The sequence below is a fragment of the Amia ocellicauda genome, chromosome 14, assembly GCF_036373705.1.
Source record: "Amia ocellicauda isolate fAmiCal2 chromosome 14, fAmiCal2.hap1, whole genome shotgun sequence".
NCBI lineage: Eukaryota > Metazoa > Chordata > Actinopteri > Amiiformes > Amiidae > Amia > Amia ocellicauda.
In genome coordinates this window covers 29,290,639-29,314,923 of record NC_089863.1, presented here as the reverse complement: position 1 = coordinate 29,314,923, position 24,285 = coordinate 29,290,639, and the positions used below count along the sequence as shown (strand labels likewise).

Genomic DNA, 24,285 nt, shown 5'->3' with positions numbered 1-24,285 from the left:
CTTCATGGGATGTAATTCCCCTAACAAATGATCCAGAGGATCCTGCTTTGCAGTGATTGCTGCATAATCTATGGCCCACACCATCCTTGGTTCGTCAGGATAAATTGTGGGATTCCCTGCTGGTACTTTTAAACAAGCCCAATTCACATACAAACACGCCTCCTGTTTAACCTTGATCATGGTGGATTACATGTTTATCGATAAACAGATAACAATATGTACTGGTACCTAGAGGAGGATTGTCATGCCTTAGTCTTGAATACACTCCCCACTTTTCTCTCTATAATTTATCCCTGCCTTCTCAGGTGTATCACAATTGCAACCAAATAGTTTGTTTTTGCAGTGCTAAATATAAACATACACACACATACACATACACAGGTCAGGCTTTAGTTTTTCTGTCCCTGATTGTTCCCTTAGCGCTGCGGGAGAAACCTTAGAGCAGTCGAGGCTCAGTTCAGGTTCTTCCCGTAATTCTTTCCCTGCAGTGTTTAAGGTGCAAACAATGTAAACTTATACTTACAAAGACACTTTGTGTTTTCCTGGTTCATCAAAAAGAAGTGTAGTGCTGGGACGCAGTGTCCTTTTTGATGAACTGCAACTTCAGAGAATATAGTTCAAGTTTTGTTGTACAGCGACTTCAGGATCCCCGTTTCCAACCCCTTTTTGTCTGCCGCAGGCTCACCAATTATGTAAGAAAATAGAATCCCCTGTAGACGTGACTGGAACTAAGATAATTCAGTCCAGAATACAGAGCACAGTATACAGGTACACTGGGTACATAAAGACAGAACTGATACAAAGCCTTGATGAACAAGCTTTTATGAGTTGAACCCCTGTCCAGCTCCACCTTCCACAGTGACCCTCTCCCCCACCAGAGTATGCAATGGCAGCTGTCCATTAGTACACAAAGTGACAATGAAGCCCAAACCCGCTCTTCCACATTCCAAGGTAGCAACTCTGGTTACCCTCACCCGTCCCTCTCTCAGAGGTAATTAAATCACCCCTCCTTTTGAGTGGAATATTACCAGAGTGAATTTTACCCAGTTTCAGACAGTTTTATTCCTTACACTCTTGAAATTAAGTAATTTTATTTGAAGCACAAATGGCTTAAAACCAGGGGGGGGGTGCTGATGGTGTTTTCATCCGTAATAGAGGGGGTGGAGCCCAGGTCTAAGACGCCACTGGGCTGAAGGACATTAAGAACCTGGGACACATTCTCGGACAAAATCACAGAAAGGCAATCTTTTAAATGAGAGTTGCAAAGCTCTTAGAGTTGGGCATTACCTGGCCAGGCCTGATGGGAGAACATGTGCTCCAGTCTACAATATCCAGAACACTTCACAACACTAGCCGGTATTGTAGTGTGGCAAGATGGAAGCTATGACTAATCAGCATCTTGGACTCGGGTTTCCCTCCAATTGTGAGAGAAACCTTTGTCCAGCAGGGGGCTTCGAACTGTATTTGACAGTGTTTTTTCTTCTGTTTGCAGGGAGCTGTTCCACCAGGCCAGACGAGACGGGGAGATTCCAGTTGACAGAGCTGCAGAGTCCTGGGTCCTTGGAGCGGTCCGGAGGCCGAGGCAAGAGGAGATTGGGACGGACCGGGAGCAACAAGGGACCTAGCCAGAGCAGTCGGCGGACTCCTCACGGAGTGGGTCCCGACCATCTACCCGGAGCCCGGCCTGACCAGGACTGCTCCCTGCTGACGTCACCAGCCAGGATCCAGGAGAGGCCTCGGATTCCAGGGACCGACCAGGTCGCACGGCGAACGTCCCTGAGGGAGGCCTCCTGCAGCCAGGGCCCGGACTTCTCCCCGCAAGGCCCGCTCCCTGCAAGAGCCCCAGAGGTGGAAGCTGCTCCCCAGCCAGGTGGACTTGCCCCGACCTCCGGATTGAGAGCCTCTGGACCCTTTCCCAGGTAGGAAAGCGCAGCATGGCTCAGCGAACCGCCGGAGTGAGGCACCACAATGCGGTGCACTTCAGCCGAGAGGCTGGAGTCGAGACTGCGGCCCTCACCTGGTTGGAGTTTAGCAGGTCCGTGCTGAAGAGGGGCCTGGGCTTCGCCCCTTCTGAGTTGAACTGCGTGGTGAAACTGCCTGGACCTAGGGACGTGTTTGAGGTGAGTTTTAAGAACCCTCAAGTGCTGGAGAGTTTCTGGAATATATATAGGGAAAAGAAAGATTGCATGCCCCTGAGTGACTTCGTAGTCAACGCCCTGACTGACAGAGATATCAAAATTGTGACAATTCAGTTTTACAATGAAGCAGTGGCAGAGTATGATGTAGAGGTATGGCTGAGGAGACACTGTGAGATCCTTTCCGAAAGTAAGAGGGTCAGTGATGAGGATGGGGTTTGGACCGGTGCTCGACGGTGGCAGGTATGCCTGCAGGTGGAAGTGGCCGCCATCAGCAGAGTATGCCACCTGCCAAGCACTGTAGTTTTAGGAGCAAACAGGGAGCTAGTCTTCTATCATGGCATGCCCAAATTGTGTAGGAACTGCGGGGCCCTGGGTCATTTAGCTGCAGCCTGCACTGTTGTTAAGTGCAAGGTCTGCGGCGGAGAACATCTGACTAGGGCTTGCAAGCAGGAGAGGGCCTGCAACCTGTGCGGTGGGGGAGGGCACCTTTTTAGGAATTGTCCCTCCTCCTATGCAAATAGGGCGTGGGCCCTCGGGGGTAGTGGAGAGAGAGAAAATCAAGTGGAGACTCCTCCAAAGGAGATACCCCAAGATAAGGGTAGAGAGGAAACAGTCCTCAGGAGTCTCATAGGCTCCCTCTCCGACTCTGGGTCGGAAGTGGAGGCAGAGGGGGAGTGGACAGTTGTGGCGGGGAAGAGGCGAAGGACAGAGAAGAGGAGCATGGGTGGGGGGGTGCGAAGAGCAAGAGGTTTAATTCTGCTGGCTCTCCCCCCCCCGCCAGCTACCCCCCCGCTGCAGAGACCTCTCCCTCTAATTTCTACACGCCCCACTCTGACTCCGGAGAGCCTGGTGGATGAGAGGCCCCCTAGAAATAACATTCCTCCTGCCCCACAACTGAGACTCTCCCAGGGGAGGGGTCAGGTATGCCCTCCCGGCAGTAGTGGGAGAGCCGCAGGTCCTCAAGAGAGGAGAATCGGCGCCAGTGTCCTTTCCCATAAAGACCTAAGGGACGTAATGGCTGGGGGAGGAGGCCTGCGGCAGCAGACAGCCGGGAAGAAGGAGACCACCCCCTCCCCCACCATTAGTTAAAAGAACAACTAGCGGGGTCTACACAGTTCTCTCCCCAGTTGTACACAAAGCCTCTGCCCTGCCATCTGCTCGTCGGGCCTCGGTCACAAAGGAACCAGGGAGAACCTCCAGCACCACGGGCCCTGAGCCCAGTGGAGTTTCGCCAGCCTTACCGGGTGGCGGGAGCCGAGCCCCCCCCATAGTCTTCCTAGAGGATCAAGCGGTGAGGCAAATGATTGAAATGATGGGTGCTAGCGCTAAGCTAGGTGAGGGAGAAGAGAGGAGTGGGGAAGAGAAAGGTTTCTTTACATGATTGTTACGGAGCGGGTAATTGCCCTCACAGCCATTATGGCACTAATTATTATATCAATAAATGTGAGGAGCATTGCTGAGGTGAAAAAGAGGACCGATGTTTTAAACTCTCTGGCTGGAATGAAGGCGGATATTATCTGTTTGCAGGAGTGCGGCATCCCGTTCCAAAAGGAATATAAAGATCTCCGGGACACTTGGACCCTAGGAGAATCCTTCTGGTCGGGGTCGAATGTGTCCCGAGCGGACGGGATTGCCGTACTCCTGAAAAACCCCTTCATAGAAGTAAAAGCATTTAAGGTTATAGAGGCGGGCAGACTGGCCAGCCTCGATTTTAAATACAAGGGGGCTGTATTGAGGCTGGTCAATGTCTATGCCCCCACCAGCCAGAGAGAGAGAGTCCTCTTTCTCCCTCAGCTACGCCCGCTCCTGATCGGCACCTTACCAGTTATCATTTCAGGTGATTTCAACTGTGCTCTGAGGGATGTAGACCGGAGTAAGCCCCGTAATGATAGATCCAGCAGGGACCTCGCTGCGTTCGTGGAGGACTTTGAACTCTGCGACGCAGGTCGGGACCTGGTCCCCTTGTTCTCCTGGGTGAGTTCTTCTGGCTCCTCCTTCTCCAGGATAGATCTCGTCCTCCTCAGTAAGCCACTGGAGAGGACTGCCATGTCTTCGGAGGCGGTCTTCTTTTCAGACCACAGGCTCCTGACGACAGAGGTGCTCATCCCGAGCACACGGGAGTCGGGGCCTGGGGTCTGGAAGCTCAACACCTCCCTGCTCGATGACCCTCGTGTTATTAAGACCTTTAGCAGACGCCTCGAGGAGTGGAGGACCCTGAAGGACCTTTTTGATTCTCCCATAGAGTGGTGGGAGATGGTGAAGAAAAGGACCAAGGGCTACTTCATTCAGCTGGGGAAACGGAAAGCTCGTGAGAGGCGGGCGAGATATTCCCATCTAAACGCCCGCCTCCAGCGCCTGAGTCTTTTACAGCTCAGAGGCTTCGACCTAGCTGAGGAGGTGGCTCGGGTCAAACTGAGTCTCTCCGCCCTCTATCGGGAGGAGCAAGAGAAGATCAAGGTCCTTTCCAGGGTCCGCATCATGGAGGACGATGAGAAATGCAGCCGCTTCTTCTTCAAGAAAACGAAGGAGAGGCGGCCTGCAATGTCCTCCATGATCGACTCCTCGGGGCAAGAGGTGGAGGGCAGAGAGGCTGTTGAGACAGTGGTGCGGGATTTCTACAGGGAGTTGTATGATCAGAAGGTGGTGGATCAAAATCTGATCCATTACTTTCTGTCCCTGTTGGAGTCCCGCAATGAGGAGGAGGAGGAGGAGGATCCAGAGATCACCACCACTGAACTCTCCCAGGTGATAAAGAGTCTTAACTCTGGAAGGACACCGGGTCCCGATGGGATCCCTGCTGAGTTCTATAAGATCTTTTGGGAGGTGCTAAAAGAAGATCTGGCCCAGGTCTTGGGGTCGATGTACAGAGAGGGTAGATTGGCCCCTTCTATGAAGAAGAGTATCCTCTCCCTTCTTCACAAGAAGGGAGACCAAAAAGATCTGAGGAACTGGTGGCCGGTCAGCCTCCTGTGCACCGACTACAAGATACTGGCCAAAGCACTGACACTCCGGCTGCAGCGGCCACTCCCTCAAGTCGTGGGTCCCGACCAGGTCTGTGGTGCCCGGGGGAGATCGGCAGGCCGACAACGCCATGCTGCTCAGGGATGTCGTGGCCTACTCGAACGAGAGAGGGATTTCCCCTGGTCCTAATCAGCTTGGACCAGGAGAAAGCCTTCGACAGAGTGGGCCACGAATACCTGCAGCTCGTCATGGAGAGGATAAGTCTCGCTCTTGGCCTGAGGAAATGGGTTAAGATCATTTACAGTGGTCTAAGCAGCAGGGTCCTTGTGAACCGCCACCTGACCGAACCATTTCCGGTCAGGTCGGGGGTCCGGCAGGGTTGTCCCCTGTCGGCCCTGCTGTACGTCCTCTGTCTGGAGACGTTCATGCAGGCAATCCGCCAGGACGTCCGGGTGACAGGTTTCCATCTCCCGGGTTCCGGCGGAGAGCAACTGAAGGCCCTGGCCTACATGGACGACGTGGCCGTGGTTTGCACGGACGCTCCGTCCGTGGCCAGGGTCGAGGAACTGCTGGACGGCTTCTGCAGGGCGACGGGGGCCGCTGTCAACAAGGCCAAGAGCGAGGTCTACCTCTCCAGGGCATGGCCTGTCGGCCGGGGCCCGCCGACCGTGTTCCCTGTGAAGCCGTTTATCAAGGTTCTGGGGATCACGATCGACGGGACCAACACGGGCACCCGGAGCTGGGAGGAGGCCATATCTAAGGTCCAAAAGAAGATCCACGGCTGGAGCACAAGGACCTTGACGATGGCTGGTAAGGTGCTGGTCGTAAAGGCCATCCTCTTCCCGATACTCCTATACGTAGGAATGATCATCCCCCCAGACAAGGTCATCGCAAAATTAGTGACCCGAATTATATTTCAGTTTGTCTGGGGGAGCAAAATGGAGAGGCTGAAAAGAGTGCAGATGGTGAAGGGTACCCTAGATGGAGGCAGGGGGGTCCCGGACGTTGTGCGGCTGATAAAGGCGCAGGGGCTGGCCTATGTGGTCAAGAACATCCAGGCTGCTGGCAAGAAAGTGAGTTTTATGAACCGCTTTTATTTTGCCAGCAGCCTGAGACCATTCGGCCTCTGCGCCATGGATAACACCAGGCCGCACTCGTGGGATCCCCCGCCGTTCTATGGGGCGCTCCGAGCCTTTGCGCTCGAAGTAGGCCTCCATAAAGTCGTGCTGGCCTCCTGGGATTATAAGACCATCTGTAGCCAGATGAGATCTACCCAGGAGACCAGCCGGATAGAAGATTTCCCTCCCGAAACCTGCCGGTTTATCTGGGCTAACGCTACGCACGTTTGCCTCACGAATACGCAGAAAGATGTCTCCTGGATGGCTGTGAGTCGGTGTCTCCCCACCCGAGTGTTCATGCACAGAAGGGGCATAGCCCCTTATGACACCTGCCCCTATAAGGGTTGCCTGGGGAAGGAGACGGAGGCTCACATCTTTAGAGATTGCCCCTCCGCCTACAGGGTCTGGCTCCTGTTTTCTCCGTTCCTCCACAGGTTTGCCGTTCCTGCGCGGGCGACCGCCCAGCAGATCTTATACGGTCCTGCCAGGGGATTAACATCTTCCACCCTCAGGTGCTGGTGGCGTGTCGTCTGCGCAGTGAAGCAGGCCCTGTGGGAGGGACGGAATATCTGTCTATTCAATAAGCAGGAGCTGGACCCGATTGTCATCGCGCGGAGGGGCATGGTGCTTGTGAAGGACTACGTCAATCTGGAGGTCCATCAGAGGGGCAAGGAGGAAGCCTATAAGAACTGGCATATACAAGATCTGGGGGAGCTTAGGATCCCATGATGGGACCCACCTCCGGGGACGGTCAGTTCCCCCTGCTGGAGCCCGAGTCCAAGATCTTTTAACTATTTTATGAATGATTGATTTTAAAATGACTTTTAAAAATGAATTTTAACTGTTTTTAAAGATTTAATTGTTTAGGGTTTTTTGGGTTTAGTTCTGTTCTATTTCGTTGTCAAAAACATTGACCATTTGGATTTAATTTTAAGTGCATGTTTTGGTTTGTTTTTTATTTTTTTATTTTGTTTTTTGTTTTGTCCGGTGCATTTTCAGTTATTTTCAATGTATTTGACTCCTTTGTTGGTAGCAGTTTGCTTTAATCACGTTTGTTTTGTTTAAGCACATGTTTATTTGAAGTTCATATACACTCACCTAAAGGATTATTAGGAACACCATACTAATATTGTGTTTGACCCCCTTTCGCCTTCAAAACTGCCTTAATTCTACGTGGCATTGATTCAACAAGGTGCTGAAAGCATTCTTTAGAAATGTTGGCCCATATTGATAGGATAGCATCTTGCAGTTGATGGAGATTTGTGGGATGCACATCCAGGGCACGAAGCTCCCGTTCCACCACATCCCAAAGATGCTCTATTGGGTTGAGATCTGGTGACTGTGGGGGCCAGTTTAGTACAGTGAACTCATTGTCATGTTCAAGAAACCAATTTGAAATGATTCGACCTTTGTGACATGGTGCATTATCCTGCTGGAAGTAGCTATCAGAGGATGGGTACATGTTGGTCATAAAAGGATGGACATGGTCAGAAACAATGCTCAGGTAGGCCGTGGCATTTAAACGATGCCCAATTGGCACTAAGGGGCCTAAAGTGTGCCAAGAAAACATCCCCCACACCATTACACCACCACCACCAGCCTGCACAGTGGTAACAAGGCATGATGGATCCATGTTCTCATTCTGTTTACGCCAAATTCTGACACTACCATCTGAATGTCTCAACAGAAATCGAGACTCATCAGACCAGGCAACATTTTTCCAGTCTTCAACTGTCCAATTTTGGTGAGCTTGTACAAATTGTAGCCTCTTTTTCCTATTTGTAGTGGAGATGAGTGGTACCCGGTGGGGTCTTCTGCTGTTGTAGCCCATCCGCCTCAAGGTTGTACGTGTTGTGGCTTCACAAATGCTTTGCTGCATACCTCGGTTGTAACGAGTGGTTATTTCAGTCAAAGTTGCTCTTCTATCAGCTTGAATCAGTCGGCCCATTCTCCTCTGACCTCTAGCATCAACAAGGCATTTTCGCCCACAGGACTGCCGCATACTGGATGTTTTTCCCTTTTCACACCATTCTTTGTAAACCCTAGAAATGGTTGTACGTGAAAATCCCAGTAACTGAGCAGATTGTGAAATACTTGGACCAGCCCGTCTGGCACCAACAACCATGCCACGCTGAAAATTGCTTAAATCACCTTTCTTTCCCATTCAGACATTCAGTTTGGAGTTCAGGAGATTGTCTTGACCAGGACCACACCCCTAAATGCATTGAAGCAACTGCCTATAATTGGTTGGTTAGATAATTGCATTAATGAGAAATTGAACAGGTGTTCCTAATAATCCTTTAGGTGAGTGTATATTGTTTACGTTAATCACTAAGATTTTTTTTTTTTTTTGTGATTTTAGGAATTGATTTTTTAAAATTTTAATCATGAGTATTACATTTTTTTTTAATGTTTTTATCTTTGAAATGTAAAATACTCTAACTAATAAAACAGTATTTCCCAGTCTGACCACTTGAAAAGTGGACAAACCCCTTTAAACCCAGCCGAAAGACAAGGCTGGTAGACCAGTTAAGACCAAAAAACCATCTTATGCTGTTGTAAGTTTATTTTTATTTTTTCAGCACAGTGTCATCTGAAATGTCAAATAACTTGGTAATTAGTTATGTTTAAATTTCAACATGTAATCAATATTGAAGATTAAAGTATCAAGCAGAATGCAGCTTACAGCATTGCTATTTAAAGATGGAACAAAGAACAGACAACACCCAATGCTTGTGTATACTTTCAAATGCAAAGATGAAAAAGCTTCAATTATCTCCATTTCTTATGAAACTGTTTATCCTATCCAATCATTCCATCATCATCCTTGCATAATGCAGTAACCATTTTGAACATAAGCTGCACTTGTCAGAAACAAGTCAGAAAATGAGTGCGTTGGACGAGATGGGGTAAATGCATGACTGACGTCACAGATCCGGGAGATAATTTTGTTATTTCTATGTAAAGGGAATTACTTAGATTGTTTCTTTTAACAGCACAAACCGGCACAAATCGAGCACAAACGAATGTCACCGGTTTGGAGTGATTCGGATGACATGGGGTGGAGAATGACATCACTGTTCTTAAAAAAAGTTTTTCTGTTATATTTAAGAAACGATCATAGTTACAGGGTTTCTTTTAACAGCACAAACCGGCACAAATCGAGCACAAACGAATGGCACCAGTTTGGAGCGATTTGGACAACATGGGGTGGAGAATGACATCACCACTCCCGAAAACATTCTTGCTATATCTAAGGAAAGGAAATAGTTACAGCATTTGTTTTAACGGCACAAACCGACACAAATCGAGCACAAACGAATGACACTGGTTTGGAGCGATTTGAGCGAGATGGGGTGGAGAGTGATGTCACACAGCCCAAAAAAGAATGCTTAATATCTCAAAGACCAAACCAGCACAAACGTTCATTTTTGCGGCACAAATACAGCACAAATGAATGGAATAGTTTTGGTGATTATTTAATTATATGGGGTGCCAACTTCACGGAGCTGGTCTTGTTAACACATTTTGGGGTACCTGTGGTAAAGTGGAAATTGTCCATTTCAAAACAATGGTTTGCAAATGCTTATTAGGCAGTGCTTTTAATGTTCTAATTTATATTTAATTTATTTAATTATACTGGTATAAATAACGCAACCTAGTCTCAAGAGAGAAACGTCAAAAGGGTAACGTTTAGACACCGTATTGCTTTCTGCTGGAAACACATCACCTCCCTGCTAACACACAATGTTGCCACAATGTTGTAGCAATGTTGTGTGTTAGCTGGGCTGGACCCTTGGAGAAGGAATAAATGCACCAATAGAAAGTTACATAAACCTACAGAACAAAGTAATAATAATAAGCAATTCCTTCAATAATCTTACAATAGGGGTAATTTTTTCCTTATTTATTTTTTAATAATCTTTTCAAATGCAAGATTATGCCATGCAGTACAATCAGCAAATATGGTATTATTATTATTGTTATGTCTCTAGAAGACAATGCATGTTAGTGATTGACAAACTATGTAAGAAACAATGGATAATGTTTAAAAATAACAAAAATTACAATAACAATAATGCCCACCCAAGACTGTGAGACTCATGTTTCAGTAAAATTATTCCCACACTGGACACAGCAGAAAGGTCTCTCTACCATGTGAATGTGTTGGTGTCTGTTGAGGTTTGAGGAATTAGAGAAGAACTTCCCACACTGGGCACAGTGCTGGTGACTCGTGAGGCTAGATATATCAGAGAAGCCCTTCCCACACTGGCACAGCAGTACGGTCTCTCTCCTGTGTGAATGCGCTAGTGTGTCTTGATATTTTATGCATTAGAGAAGAACTTCCCAAACTGGGCACAGGAATATGGTCTCTCGCCCGTGTGAACATGCTAGTGTCTGTTGAGGTGTTCTGCCCGAGAGAAGCCCTTCCCACACTGGACACAGCAGTCCAATCTCTCTACTGTGTGAATGTGCTGGTGACTCATGAAGCTAAATGCAACAGAGATGCTTTTCCCACACTGGGAACAGCAATATAGTCCCTCTTGTGTGAATGCACTGGAGTGTATTGAGTTTAGATGCCTTAGAGAAGCCCTGCCCACACTGGGCACAACAGTATGGTCTCTCTCCTGTGCTGAACACGCTGATGTCTGTTGAGATGTGATGGATGAGAGAATCTCTTCCCACACTGGTCACAGCAGTACGGTCTCTCTCCTGTGTGAACACGCTGGTGTGTCTTGAGCTTCGATGCGTTAGTGAAGCCCTTCCCACACTGGGCACAAGAGTACGGTCTCTCTCCTGTGTGAATGCGCTGGTGTCTTATCAGACTAGATGCATCAGAGAAGCTCTTCCCACACTGGGCACAGCAGTACGGTCTCTCTCCTGTATGAATGCGCTGGTGTGTGTTGAGATTAGATGCATGATCCCATAACCTCTTTCAATAATCTTGTAGGGATAACATCCAGAGGACAGATTTCATATGGGCCACTATATCAATAGACACTCAGCTGCAATGGGCTCAAAGCAGCTTAACTATACAGAGCTTGAGTAATATTAACACCTTTTAAAGGGGGAGAAATCTGAGACCTGATCTTAACAATGCTGTTGATAAAGAAAAAGAAAAACTTACCACAGAGCTCTGGGGAGGAGTCCAAACTATGACTAGGTGGATTAACAATATGTTTAAAAGTATTGAAAACGACTCTTGGACTATTTTCAGAAACCAGATCAGAAACATACTTAGCTAATCTCTAACTGCCTTATTATAGTTAAACATAAGATATTTTATAATAATATAGTGAACATGTAATTTTGATGCCTTCCATTTCCGTTCAGTCTTCGGTACGTTAGTTATTATTTATCCAGGGCACACCCTTTCCTTATAGATTGTATCAAGGACTGATGAACATATACTGTTCAAATTATGAATTAGCTCCTCAGTTTGCCTTGACTCCAGAGGCACTGAACACATAGCTGACAATGCTACAGAGAATTTCTCTGCAGTTAAGCTGATAGTAATGCGAAATCTACAGATAGACTTCTTGTAACCACTGGGATAGGAAAATGAATATCTAAAGTCATACACAAATGATCAGACACACAAAGCTCAGTTTTGGCCAAATTCTCAAGATTAAGACCAAGAGACAAGACCAAACATAATGTGTGGCGAAGACAGTGAGTCTGCAAAAAAATGCTGCACAAGGTTAAAAGACTCTATAACATTGAAAAAGGCAGCTGCTAGTGAATCCGACAAATTATCAACATAAAATCACCAAGAATCAATATTTTGTCATGTTTCAGAATTACCATAGACAGAAAATCTGATAAATCAGTAAGAAAGACAGGTTGAGGTTTAGGGGGTATGTAAACTATGGTAAAATAACCACACAGAGAAAGTGAGCATCTCAAATGACATACATTCAACAGAACCAGAGCTACACTTCAAGTTGTTCCTATGCAATACCACCACACCTCCCCCCGACCACTAACTCTAGGTTTATTAATACAATTGTACAATTGTACAATTCACCAGTGTTCACCAAATTTTAACCAGGTTTCAGTGAGCTTGAACAAATCTAGTTCATGAGAATTTCAGAAATCATTTATAATTTTTTTGTTATAAATGTTTAAATGTTTTGTTTTTTTGGTTTTTGGTTTTGTTATGTATTGATCTGACATTAAGAAGGCCAAATGTTACCTGTTCAGGGCTCCCTATTTTACAATCATTCTTGGGAATACAGGTTAAAGTTTGAACGTCAACCCTACCAGGACATCTCTTATGCCTCTTATTCTGAATGGAGCAGGCTTTATCGATCTGTTCACACTCTCCTTTCTGTTTTGGTCTGTATGTCCCTGACAATACACCCCTGCACTTCCTGCTCACTGTCCTCATCACTATCCACTGGCAATTGGAAGCCCAGAGCCACCACACAGCTCTTGAGGTTTTCCAATTTAGTTTTCAAGGAGCTCTCACTTACAGCATCTTTCTCTAAAAGCTGTGGATCCATTACACTTTTGTCCCAAAGCATCTCATATGCACCATGTCTTTCCTAGACCCCTGTTATCAGAAATACTAGCTTCCAGATCCTGTCTTAATACATTTTGTGCTCATAATTAGTATTTTCTGCAATAGCATGCCATTTGGCACTTCCTGCTACAAGTTCACTCTCCATATCTACATTCTTTTATATCAAACATTCAATTACTTCCCTGTGCTCTCTGCACTCTCTTTCTGAATCTGCCAACTGGCATTTGAACTCTGTTTGTCTCTGCAGTAAGGCCTGCAAGACAATTTCATGTCTGATCTTCAGGTTTTTACATTTATTATTCCTTTCCTTACATATTGCCTTGAGCCACTTCATGGGATGTAATTCCCCTAACAAATGATCCAGAGGATCCTGCTTTGCAGTGATTGCTGCATAATCAATGGCCCACACCATCCTTGGTTCGTCAGGATAAATTGTGGGATTCCATGCTGGTACTTTTAAACAAGCCCAATTCACATACAAACACGCCTCCTGTTTAACCTTGATCATGGTGGATTACATGTTTATCGAAAAACAGGTAACACTATGTACTGTGTACCTACAGGAGGATTGTGATGCATCAGTCTTGAATACACTTCTCTATATTATTTACTCCCCATATCACAATTGCAACCAATTTGTTTGTTTTTACCGTGCTAAATATAAACACACACACACACACACACACACACACAGGCTTTAGTTTTTCTGTCCCTGATTCTTCCCTTAGCACTGCAGGAGAAACCTTAGTGCAGTCGAGGCTCAGTTCGGGTGCTTCCTTTAATTCCTTCCCTGTAGTGTTTAAGGTGCAAACAATGTAAACTTATACTTACAGAGATGCTTCGTGTTTTCCTGGTTCATCAAAAAGAAGTGTATTGCTGGAACGCAGTGTCCTTTTTGATTAACCGCAACGAGAATGACGTTCAAGTTTTGTTGGACAGTGACTTCAGGATCCCCATTTCCAACGTCCGTCCTTTTTGTCCACCACTGGCTCCCCAATTATGTAAGAAAGTGGAACCTCCTGTAGACGTGACTGGAACTGAGACAATTCAGGTTCAATGTGATTCATGACAGTGTCCAGAATATAGAGTACAGTACTGTTTTATTAGTTAGAGTATTTTACATTACAATAAAAAACAATCAAAACAAATTTTAATACTTGTGATTAAATTTTTTAAAAATCAATTCGTAAAATCACTTAAATTTTTTTAAATCTTAGTGATTAACGTAAACAAAATACTGAACTTCAAATAAACAAGTGCACAAAACAATAAAACAAACAAACCAACGAAAAAAGTACAGTATAGAGTACAGTACAGTACTATTTTATTGAATTTAGTATTTTTCATTATACATAAATAAAACAATTCAATTTTTTTAATGCTTATGATTAAAATCTTTAAAATATCAATCCTTAAAATCACTTAAAAATTTTAAAATCTTTGTGATTTTAACAAGGAACAAAACAATTAACTTCAAAATAAACGTGCCCAAAACAACAAAACAAACGTGATAAAAGCAAAAACTGCTCACCAACAAAAAGGTCAAATACATTGAAAATAACTGAAAATGCATTGAACAAAATAAAGAAACAATTAAAAAGGAAAAAATAAAAAACAAACTAAAAAGGTCCAATGCATTTAAACTTAAACCCAAAACGGTCAATGTATTTGACAAAAGAATATAACAAAACTATACCAAGAACCCTAAACAATGTGGTTTAAAAGCAACTAAATCTATAAAAACAATTAAGATTCATTTTTAAAATCTTTTTTTTTTAAAAAACAATCATCCATAAAATCTTTAAAAGATCTTGGACTCGGGCTCCAGCAGGGGGAACTAACCGTCCCCGGAGGTGGGTCCCATCATGGGATCCTGAGCTCCCCCAGATCTTGTATGTGCCAGTTCTTATAGGCTTCCTCCTTGCCCCTTTGATGGACCTCCAGATTGACATAGTCTCTTACGAACACCATGCCCCTCCGCGCGATGACGATCGGGTCCAGCTCCTGCTTGTTGAACAGACAGATATTCCGTCCCTCCCACAGTGCCTGCTTCACTGCGCAGACGACACGCCACCAGCACCTCAGGGTAGATGATGATATTCCCCTTGCCGGACCATACAGGATCTGCTGGGCGGTTGCCCGCGCAGGAACGGCAAACCTGTGGAGGAACGGAGAAAACAGGAGCCAGACCCTGTGGGCGGAGGGGCACTCACTAAAGATGTGAGCCTCCGTCTCCTTCCCCAGGCAACCCTTATAGGGGCAGGTGTCATAAGGAGCTATGCCCCTTCTGTGCATGAACACTCGGGTGGGGAGACACCGACTCACAGCCATCCAGGAGACATCTTTCTGCGTATTCGTGAGGCAAACGTGCGTAGCGTTAGCCCAGATAAACCGGCAGGTTTCGGGAGGGAAATCTTCTATCCGGCTGGTCTCCTGGGTAGATCTCATCTGACTACAGATGGTCTTGTAATCCCAGGAGGCCAGCACGACTTTATGGAGGCCTACTTCGAGCGCAAAGGCTCGGAGCGCCCTGTAGAAAGGCGGGGGATCCCACGAGTGCGGCCTGGTGTTATCCATGGCGCAGAGGCCGAATGGTCTCAGGCTGCTGGCAAAATAAAAGCGGTTCATGAAACTCACTTTCTTGCCAGCAGCCTGGATGTTCTTGACCACATAGGCCAGCCCCTGCGCCTTTATCAGCCGCACAACGTCCGGGACCCCCCTGCCTCCATCCAGGGTACCCTTCACCATCTGCACTCTTTTCAGCCTCTCCATTTTGCTCCCCCAGACAAACCGGAATATAATTCGGGTCACTAATTTTGCGATGACCTTGTCTGGGGGGAAGATCATTCCTACGTAGAGGAGTATCGGGAAGAGGATAGCCTTTACGACCAGCACCTTACCAGCCATCGTCAAGGTCCTTGTGCTCCAGCCGTGGATCTTCCTTTGGACCTTCGCTATGGCCTCCTCCCAGCTCCGGGTGCCCGTGTTGGTCCCGTCGATCGTGATCCCCAGAACCTTGATAGACGGCTTCACAGGGAACACGGTCGGCGGGCCCCGGCCGACAGGCCATGCCCTGGAGATGTAGACCTCGCTCTTGGCCTTATTCACAGCGGCCCCCGTCGCCCTGCAGAAGCCGTCCAGCAGTTCCTCGACCCTGGCCACGGACGGAGCGTCCGTGCAAACCACGGCCACGTCGTCCATATAGGCCAGGGCCTTCAGTTGCTCTCCGCCGGAACCCGGGAGATGGAAACCTGTCACCCGGACGTCCCGGCGGATCGCCTGCATGAACGGCTCCAAGCAGAGGACGTACAGCAGGGCCGACAGGGGACAACCCTGCCGGACCCCCGACCTGACCGGAAATGGTTCGGTCAGGTGGCGGTTCACAAGGACCCTGCTGCTTAGGCCGCTGTAGATGATCTTCACCCACTTCCTCAGACCAAGAGCGAGACCCATCCTCTCCATGACGAGCTGCAGGTATTCGTGGCCCACTCTGTCGAAGGCTTTCTCCTGGTCCAAGCTGATTAGGACCAGGGGAAGCCCTCTCTCGTTCGAGTAGGCCACGACATCCCTGAGCAGCATGGCGTTGTCGGCCGCCGATCTCCCCCGGGCACCACAGACCTGGTCGGGACCCACGACTTGAGGGAGTGGCCGCTGCAGCCGGAGCGTCAGTGCTTTGGCCAGTATCTTGTAGTCGGTGCACAGGAGGCTGACTGGCCGCCAGTTCCTCAGATCTTTTTGGTCTCCCTTCTTGTGAAGAAGGGAGAGGATACTCTTCTTCATAGAAGGGGCCAATCTGCCCTCTCTGTACATCGACCCCAAGACCTGGCCCAGATCTTCCTTAAGCACCTCCCAAAAGATCTTATAGAACTCAGCAGGGATCCCGTAGGGACCCGGTGTCCTTCCAGAGTTAAGACTATTTATCACCTGGGAGAGTTCAGTGGTGGTGATCTCTGGATCCTCCTCCTCCTCGTCCCCCTCATTGCGGGACTCCAACAGGGACAGAAAGTGATGGATCAGATTTTGATCCACCACCTTCTGATCGTACAACTCCCTGTAGAAATCCCGCACCACTGTCTCAACAGCCTCTCTGCCCTCCACCTCTTGCCCCGAGGAGTCGATCATGGAGGACATTGCAGGCCGCCTCTCCTTCGTTTTCTTGAAGAAGAAGCGGCTGCATTTCTCATCGTCCTCCATGATGCGGACCCTGGAAAGGACCTTGATCTTCTCTTGCTCCTCCCGATAGAGGGCGGAGAGACTCAGTTTGACCCGGGCAACCTAATCAGCGAGGTCGAAGCCTCTGAGCTGTAAAAGACTCAGGCGCTGGAGGCGGGCGTTTAGATGGGAATATCTCGCCCGCCTCTCACGAGCTTTCCGTTTCCCCAGCTGAATGAAGTAGCCCTTGGTTCTTTTCTTCACCATCTCCCACCACTCTATGGGAGAATCAAAAAGGTCCTTCAGGGTCCTCCACTCCTCGAGGCGTCTGCTAAAGGTCTTAATAACACGAGGGTCATCGAGCAGAGAGGTGTTGAGCTTCCAGACCCCAGGCCCCGACTCCCGTGTGCTCGGAATGAGCACCTCTGTCGTCAGGAGGCTGTGGTCTGAAAAGAAGACCGCCTCCGAAGACATGGCGGTCCTCTCCAGTGGCTTACTGAGGAGGACGAGATCTATCCTGGAGAAGGAGGAGCCAGAAGAACTCACCCAGGTGAACAAGGGGACCAGGTCCCGACCTGCGTCGCAGAGTTCAAAGTCCTCCACGAACGCAGCGAGGTCCCTGCTGGATCTATCGTTGCGGGGCTTACTCCGGTCTACATCCCTCAGAGCACAGTTGAAATCACCTGAAATGATAACTGGCAAGGTGCCGATCAGGAGCGGGCGTAGCTGAGGGAGAAAGAGGACTCTCTCTCTCTGGCTGGTGGGGGCATAGACATTGACCAGCCTCAATACAGCCCCCTTGTATTTAAAATCGAGGCTGGCCAGTCTGCCCGCCTCTATAACCTTAAATGTTTTAACTGTTATGAAGGGGTTTTTCAGGAGTACGGCAATCCCGTCCGCTCGGGACACATTGGACCCCAACCAGAAGGATTCTCCTAGGGTCCAAGTGTCCCGGAGATCTTTATATTCTTTTTGGAACGGGATGCCGCACTCCTGCAAACAAATAATATCCGCCTTCATTCCAGCCAGAGAGTTTAAAACATCGGTCCTCTTTTTCACCTCAGCAATGCTCCTCACATTTATTGAGATAATAGTTAATGCCATAATGGCTGTGAGGGCAATTACCCGCTCCGTAACAATCATGTAAAGAAACCTTTCTCTTCCCCACTCCTCTCTTCTCCCTCACCTAGCTTAGCGCTAGCACCCATCATTTCAATCATTTGCCTCACCGCTTGATCCTCTAGGAAGACTATGGGGGGGGCTCGGCTCCCGCCACCCGGTAAGGCTGGCGAAACTCCACTGGGCTCAGGGCCCGTGGTGCTGGAGGTTCTCCCTGGTTCCTTTGTGGCCGAGGCCCGACGAACAAATGGCAGGGCAGAGGCTTTATGTACAACTGGGGAGAAAACTGTGTAGACCCCGCTAGTTGTTCTTTTAACTAATGGTGGGGGAGGGGGTGGTCTCTCCCTTCCCGGCTGTCTGCCGCCGCAGGCCTCCTCCCCCAGCGCCAGTGACCTTACCATCACGTCCCTGATGTCTTTCTGGGAAAGGACACTGGCGCCGACTCTCGTCTCCTGAGGACCTGCGGCTCTCCCACTACTGCCGGGAGGGCATACCTGACCCCTCCCCTGGGAGAGTCTCAGTTGTGGGGCAGGAGGAATGTTATTTCTAGGGGGCCTCTCATCCACCAGGCTGCCCACTCGGGGCAGTGGAGAAGGCCCACTGCTCTCCTCTCCGGAGTCAGAGTGGGGCGTGTAGAAATTAGAGGGAGAGGTCTCTGCAGCGGGGGAGGAGCCGGCAGGGGGGGGAGAATCTGCAGAATGGATCCTTTTTTTCATCATACCCCCCCTACCCATGCTCCTCTTCTCTGCCCTCCTCCTCTTCCCCGCTACCACTGTCCACTCCCCCTCTGCCTCCACTTCTGACCCAGAGTCAGAGAGGGAGCCTATGAGGCTCCTGAGGATTGTTTCCTCTCTACCCCCATCTTGGGGTATCACCTTTGGAGGAGCCTCCACTTGATTTTCTCTCTCTCCACCACCCCCGAGGGTCCGCGCCCTATTTGCATAGGAGGAGGGACAATTCCTGAAGAGATGCCCTCCCCCACCGCACAGGTTGCAGGCCCTCTCCTGCCTGCAGGCCCTGGTCTGATGTTCTCCGCCGCAGACCTTGCACTTGACAACAGTACAGGCTGCGGCTAAATGACCCAGGGCCCCGCAGTTCCTACATAATTTGGGCATGCCATGGTAGAAGACAAGCCCCCTATTTGCTCCTAATACCACGGTGCTTGGCAGATGGCGTACTCCGCCGATGGCGGCCACTTCCACCTGCAGGCGCACCTGCCACCGCCGAGCACCGGTCCAGACCCCATCCTCATCATTAACTCTCCTGCTTTCAGACAGGATCTCGCAGTGTCTCCTCAGCCATACTTCTACGTCGTACTCTGCCACTGCTTCATTATAGAACTGAATAGTTACTATTTTAATCTCTCTATCTGTCAGGGCGTCGACCACAAAGTCACTCAGGGGCATACTGTCTTTTTTTCCCCTAAACAAATTCCAAAAACTCTCCAGCACTTGAGGGTTCTTAAAGCTCACCTCAAACACATCCCTAGGTCCAGGCAGTTTAACCACACAGTTCAGCTCAGAAGGGGCAAAGCCCAGGCCCCTCTGCAGCACGGACCTGCTGAACTCCAGCCGGGTGAGGGCCGCGGTCTCGGCTCCAGCCTCACGGCAGAAGCGCACCGCATTATGGCGCCTCACACCGGCGGTTCGCTGGGCCATGCTGCGCTTTCCTACCTGGGAGAAGGGTCGGGAGGCTCTCAATCCGGAGGTCGGGGCAAGTCCACCTGGCTGGGGAGCAGCTTCCACCTCCGGGGCTCTTGCAGGGAGCGGGCCTTGCGGGGAGAAGTCCGGGCCCTGGCTGCAGGAGGCCTCCCTCAGGGACGTTGCCGATCGGCCTGGTCGGTCCCTGGAATCCGAGGCCTCTCCTGGATCCTGGCTGGTGACGTCAGCAGGGAGCAGTCCTGGTCAGGCCGGGCTCCGGGTAGATGGTCGGCCGGGCTTCTGGATGGGACCCACTCCGTGAGGAGTCCGCCGACTCCTCTGGCTAGGTCCCCTGTCGCTCCCGGTCCGTGCCAATCTCCACTCGCCTCGGCCTCCGGACCGCTCCAAGGACCCAGGACTCTGCAGCTCTGTCAACCGGCACCTCCCCGTCTCGTCTGGTCTGGCCTGATGGATCAGCTCCCTGCAAGGAAAAAAGAAAGACTGTCAAATACAGCTCAAAGCCCCCTGCTGGACAAAGGTTTCTCTCACTATTGGAGGGTACAGTACAGTACACTGAGACACTGGGTATAGCAAAGGCAAACCTGATACCAAGACTTGATGAACAAGTCAGCTTTTATGTGTTGAACCCCTGTCCAGCTCCACCTTCAACAGTGACCCTCCCCTCTACCAGAGTATCCAATGGCAGCTGTCCGTTAGTACACAAAGTGACAATGGAGCCCAAACCCGCTCTCCCACATTCCAGGTTAAGAACTCTTGTTCCCCTCACCTGTCCATCTCTCAGAGGGCATTAACTCACCCCTCCCGACAACATAATAGTCTCCGCACTCATCTTTATCAATAGCTTTTGATATGCTATTGATGCAAGACTGGTAGGCAGACCATCTCCTTATTAAGCTTTTGTTATGCTATTGATATCACAGACCCCCTGCCCTCAGCAAACTGTGACCACTCTCTGTGAATCAGCACAACACTCAAGAGCACTGAGGGAGAATTGACTTGTCCCAAACTGTGGCATATTACCAGGGTGGATTTTACCCAGTTTCATACACTTTTATTTCTTACACTCTTGAAATTAAGTAATTTAATTGAAGCACAAACAGCTTAGTAATAAGAAAAGTAAATAAAAACATAGGTTTATGTGGGTTTTAACAAGTTTCTAGTTCAATCCTATTGTCGTCTGCTGACTGATCTCGTCGATTCAGAGTGGGGACTGAAGGACATTGAGAAGCTGGGATACAATCCCAGAAAGGCAATCTTTTAAATTAGAGTTGTGAAGCTCTTAAAGTTGGGCATTACCTGGCCCAGCCTGGGGTTTCGCTTCCCATGTTCTTTTTCTTCAGTGAGCTGAAAAAAGAAGATACAGTCAGTGAGGTTCACACAATCGGCACACTTCACTGCCATTGAACACTGTCAGTGTCACTTTATCTTCACTCTGCAAACAGACACTGCTACGGCTGTGTCAGGATTTGAGTTGTTTTAGCCTGATGAGAATACTAACTGTCACTGCCACTAACCTGGCCTACAAGCAGTGTGGCGAAAAGTAGTCAGAAGTTACATTGAGTAAAAGTAAAAATACTCTATCAAAAACATACTCCAGAAAAAGTAAAAAGTCTCCCATTCAAACAGTATTTGAGTAAAAGTAAAAAAGTATCTATTTTCAAGTGTTTTCAAGTTCCAAAAGTAAGAGTAAATATTGTGATTTTAGTAATATAGTGAATGTGCTTGTGTGTGAGCGTTATGTAGGGGGGCCACAAGAGATTAATTTGATGTTTTAATCCAACATTTTGTATTTCATACAATATATTATCAAGGTATTTTTACAGTTCCTAAATTTTATCCTGAAGAAAACAACGTCCAACAAAAATCTATGTTAATTAGGGACAGATCTAGAAATGACTTTAATTTGTATTCAGTAACAAAGGCTAATGTTGAACTATAAACATAGATGTCTTATCGACAGAGGTAACTGAATAAAATTAGTCATGTATATCATATTTTCTTCATCCTAGCTAGTGAAAATGCAACAGTTCTTGGCAGGGCCGTCATGTTGTAACAATTTTCACAATCGAAAAATTGTCAGAAAATATAAGGGAGTCAGAGACATTCAGAACATTTCTTGTATTTATTTATGTGTCTTCGTAATGACGGTAAATGTAGGCGTGAACAGACAGACACTGACATAGACAAATACTGTCGATACCGAAATATCAACACACAATAGGAATGCTTAGTGATCAGAGCGCATCGAAAGATTAATAAATAAATTAAAAGTATGGTGAAGGTGGAGGATGATCATCAAACACATATAAAGTCCAGAGTAGATCGGTGCTAACAGACTCCATTGAATAAGGTAATAAATGGAAACACAGCTTATGAAGCAAACAGGACAGTTCGGTGATTCGCACGGTTATGCAGTCATCTTCCCAATAAAAAATCTACACACAAAAATGTAGGAAAATAGGCTTGATCTCACCCACTGCACAGTCTGACCGGATTAGAGATCCTGTTGGGGTAATCATTTAATTGTAAATCCAATGCTGAATGGATTCCCAGTGCTCAGTCAGGTCATCCTTTACCACAGAGTCTTCTTTAACAAAGTTAGCCGCTGAAGATCCACTTTTTTCAGGATTCAGGAGAGAACAAGGAGTAGACAGAGATGATCAAATTTGATCCACACATACCCCCCCTTTCTATACACAAAGAGACAGATATATATATATATATATATATATTTTGTGGAAGGCTGACGTGACCTTAGATTGCGTCCCAGTGACTGCTGACTCTATTCTTAAAAGAAAAATGTCCCTATACCGTAATTAAGGGATTGACAATAATAATCAAATATGTGTTATTGGATGAGCCATTTAAGTTATTCACATATTCTTATATGTGTGTATGCTTGTTTGAGGTTACCTGGCCAGGCATGCTGCAACTTTTACTTGTGCAGTAGATAAGAAAAGGTTATTGCTCATCGTTTCGTATGAAACATCATATTATCTGGTAAGACCACAACGCAGAAAACATATTATGATTGTTACAAATGGTTGGTATTTAATGCTTTTAACTACATCTATAGGGTACCCTAAGTTATTTTAAATGTAAGTGTACTTTAATGTACTGCTCTACATACATGTTCAATAGTATTGCTCATTTTTTGTTGTATTCTCCCCACTGGATTTTCTGATACCAGTTACTGTCCATGTCTATGTTTCTAATAAAGTTCTTAAAAACTGAATGGTGTGCATAGTGTATTGTTTAAACTATAAGAGCAATTAGGTCAATATAATTGCAGCTGAAGCTTTTTACAAAGTTACACTTTCCTTTATTACTAAAGCATTTATTTGGTCTTTTGTCTTAACTCTGTCACCTAAACAATATTCACCACCTCCTACCTGTCTGACCCTGCAAATGCCACAAGAAAGGGGACAAAACCGAGCCAGGAAATTACAGACCAATCAGTCTCACCTACATTATCTGTACAATTTTGGAATAAAACATTACACAGAAAATCGAGGAGCATCTTAAAACCATTTTCTTGGAGATAGTCAACATCTGTTTAGACGAGGCAGATCATGTCTTACTAATCTATTAGAGTTCTTTGAACATGCAACTGCAGTTATACATCTCATGAAAGCATAGATTTTCAGAAAGCTTTTGACAAGGTTCCACACCAAAGATTGATCCTCAAATTGGAATCTGTAGGCATTCAGGGTAATGTAAGTAGATGGATTATGAACTGGTTGATGTATAGGAAACAGAGGGTGTCAAAAAGATGAGTTGCTTCTAACTGGAGTGAGGTAGTTACACAGGGATCAGTATTAGGGTCTGTGGTTTTTCTAATCTTTATTAATGATCTGGACTCTGGGATAGAAAACTTTGATACTTTTCTGATACAAAAAAAAGAAAATGGTTCAATACTAGATCTTTTGTTACCTTCAGTACTTCTTTCAAATGTGTCTCAAGTCGAAAAGATTGGAGAATCAAGTAATTTCTCTGAATCAGAGTTGTTTTAGGCACTTTTTTATTTTATATTTTATTATTAATATTGCAGACATTCATTGTACAATGTATCTACAAGAATAACTGTGCTTATATGTCTTTTAATGATCATTGTAAAATATACAGATGAAAATGTTTTCATGTCAGTAGCATTATTAAAGAGATTTTTTCCCTTTCTTTAAGACCCACATGGCAATAAACACACCCATGGAACAACAAGTGCAACCAAGGGAGAGAATACAGTGCATCTGGAAAGTATTCACAGCGCTTCACTTTTTCCACATTTTGTTATGTTACAGCCTTATTCCAAAATGGATTAAATTCATTATTTTCCTCAAAATTCTACAAACAATACCCCATAATGACAACGTGAAAGAAGTTTGTTTGAAATCTTTGCAAATTTATTAAAAAAAAAAAAAAAAAAAAAAAAATGTACATAAGTATTCACAGCCTTTGACATGACACTCAAAATTGAGCTCAGGTGCATTCTGTTTCCACTGTTTCTACAACTTGATTGGAGTCCACCTGTGGTAAATTCAGTTGATTGGACATGATTTGGAATGGCACACATCTGTCTATATAAGGTCCCACAGTTAACAGTGCATGTCAGA

At 46.8% G+C, this 24,285-nt stretch overlaps 1 protein-coding gene across 1 annotated transcript in view; it reads right to left on the bottom strand.

The window, feature by feature from the left end:
- Positions 1–10,799: 10,799 nt before the first annotated feature.
- LOC136767372 (zinc finger protein 664-like) overlaps positions 10,800–24,285 on the bottom strand; it is a 262,707-nt gene continuing 249,221 nt past the window's right edge. Inside the window, exon 2 of the mRNA XM_066721138.1 lies at positions 10,800–11,139. Within this exon, the coding sequence (XP_066577235.1) occupies positions 10,800–11,139 (340 nt within the window). The remainder of the gene's footprint in view (positions 11,140–24,285) is intronic.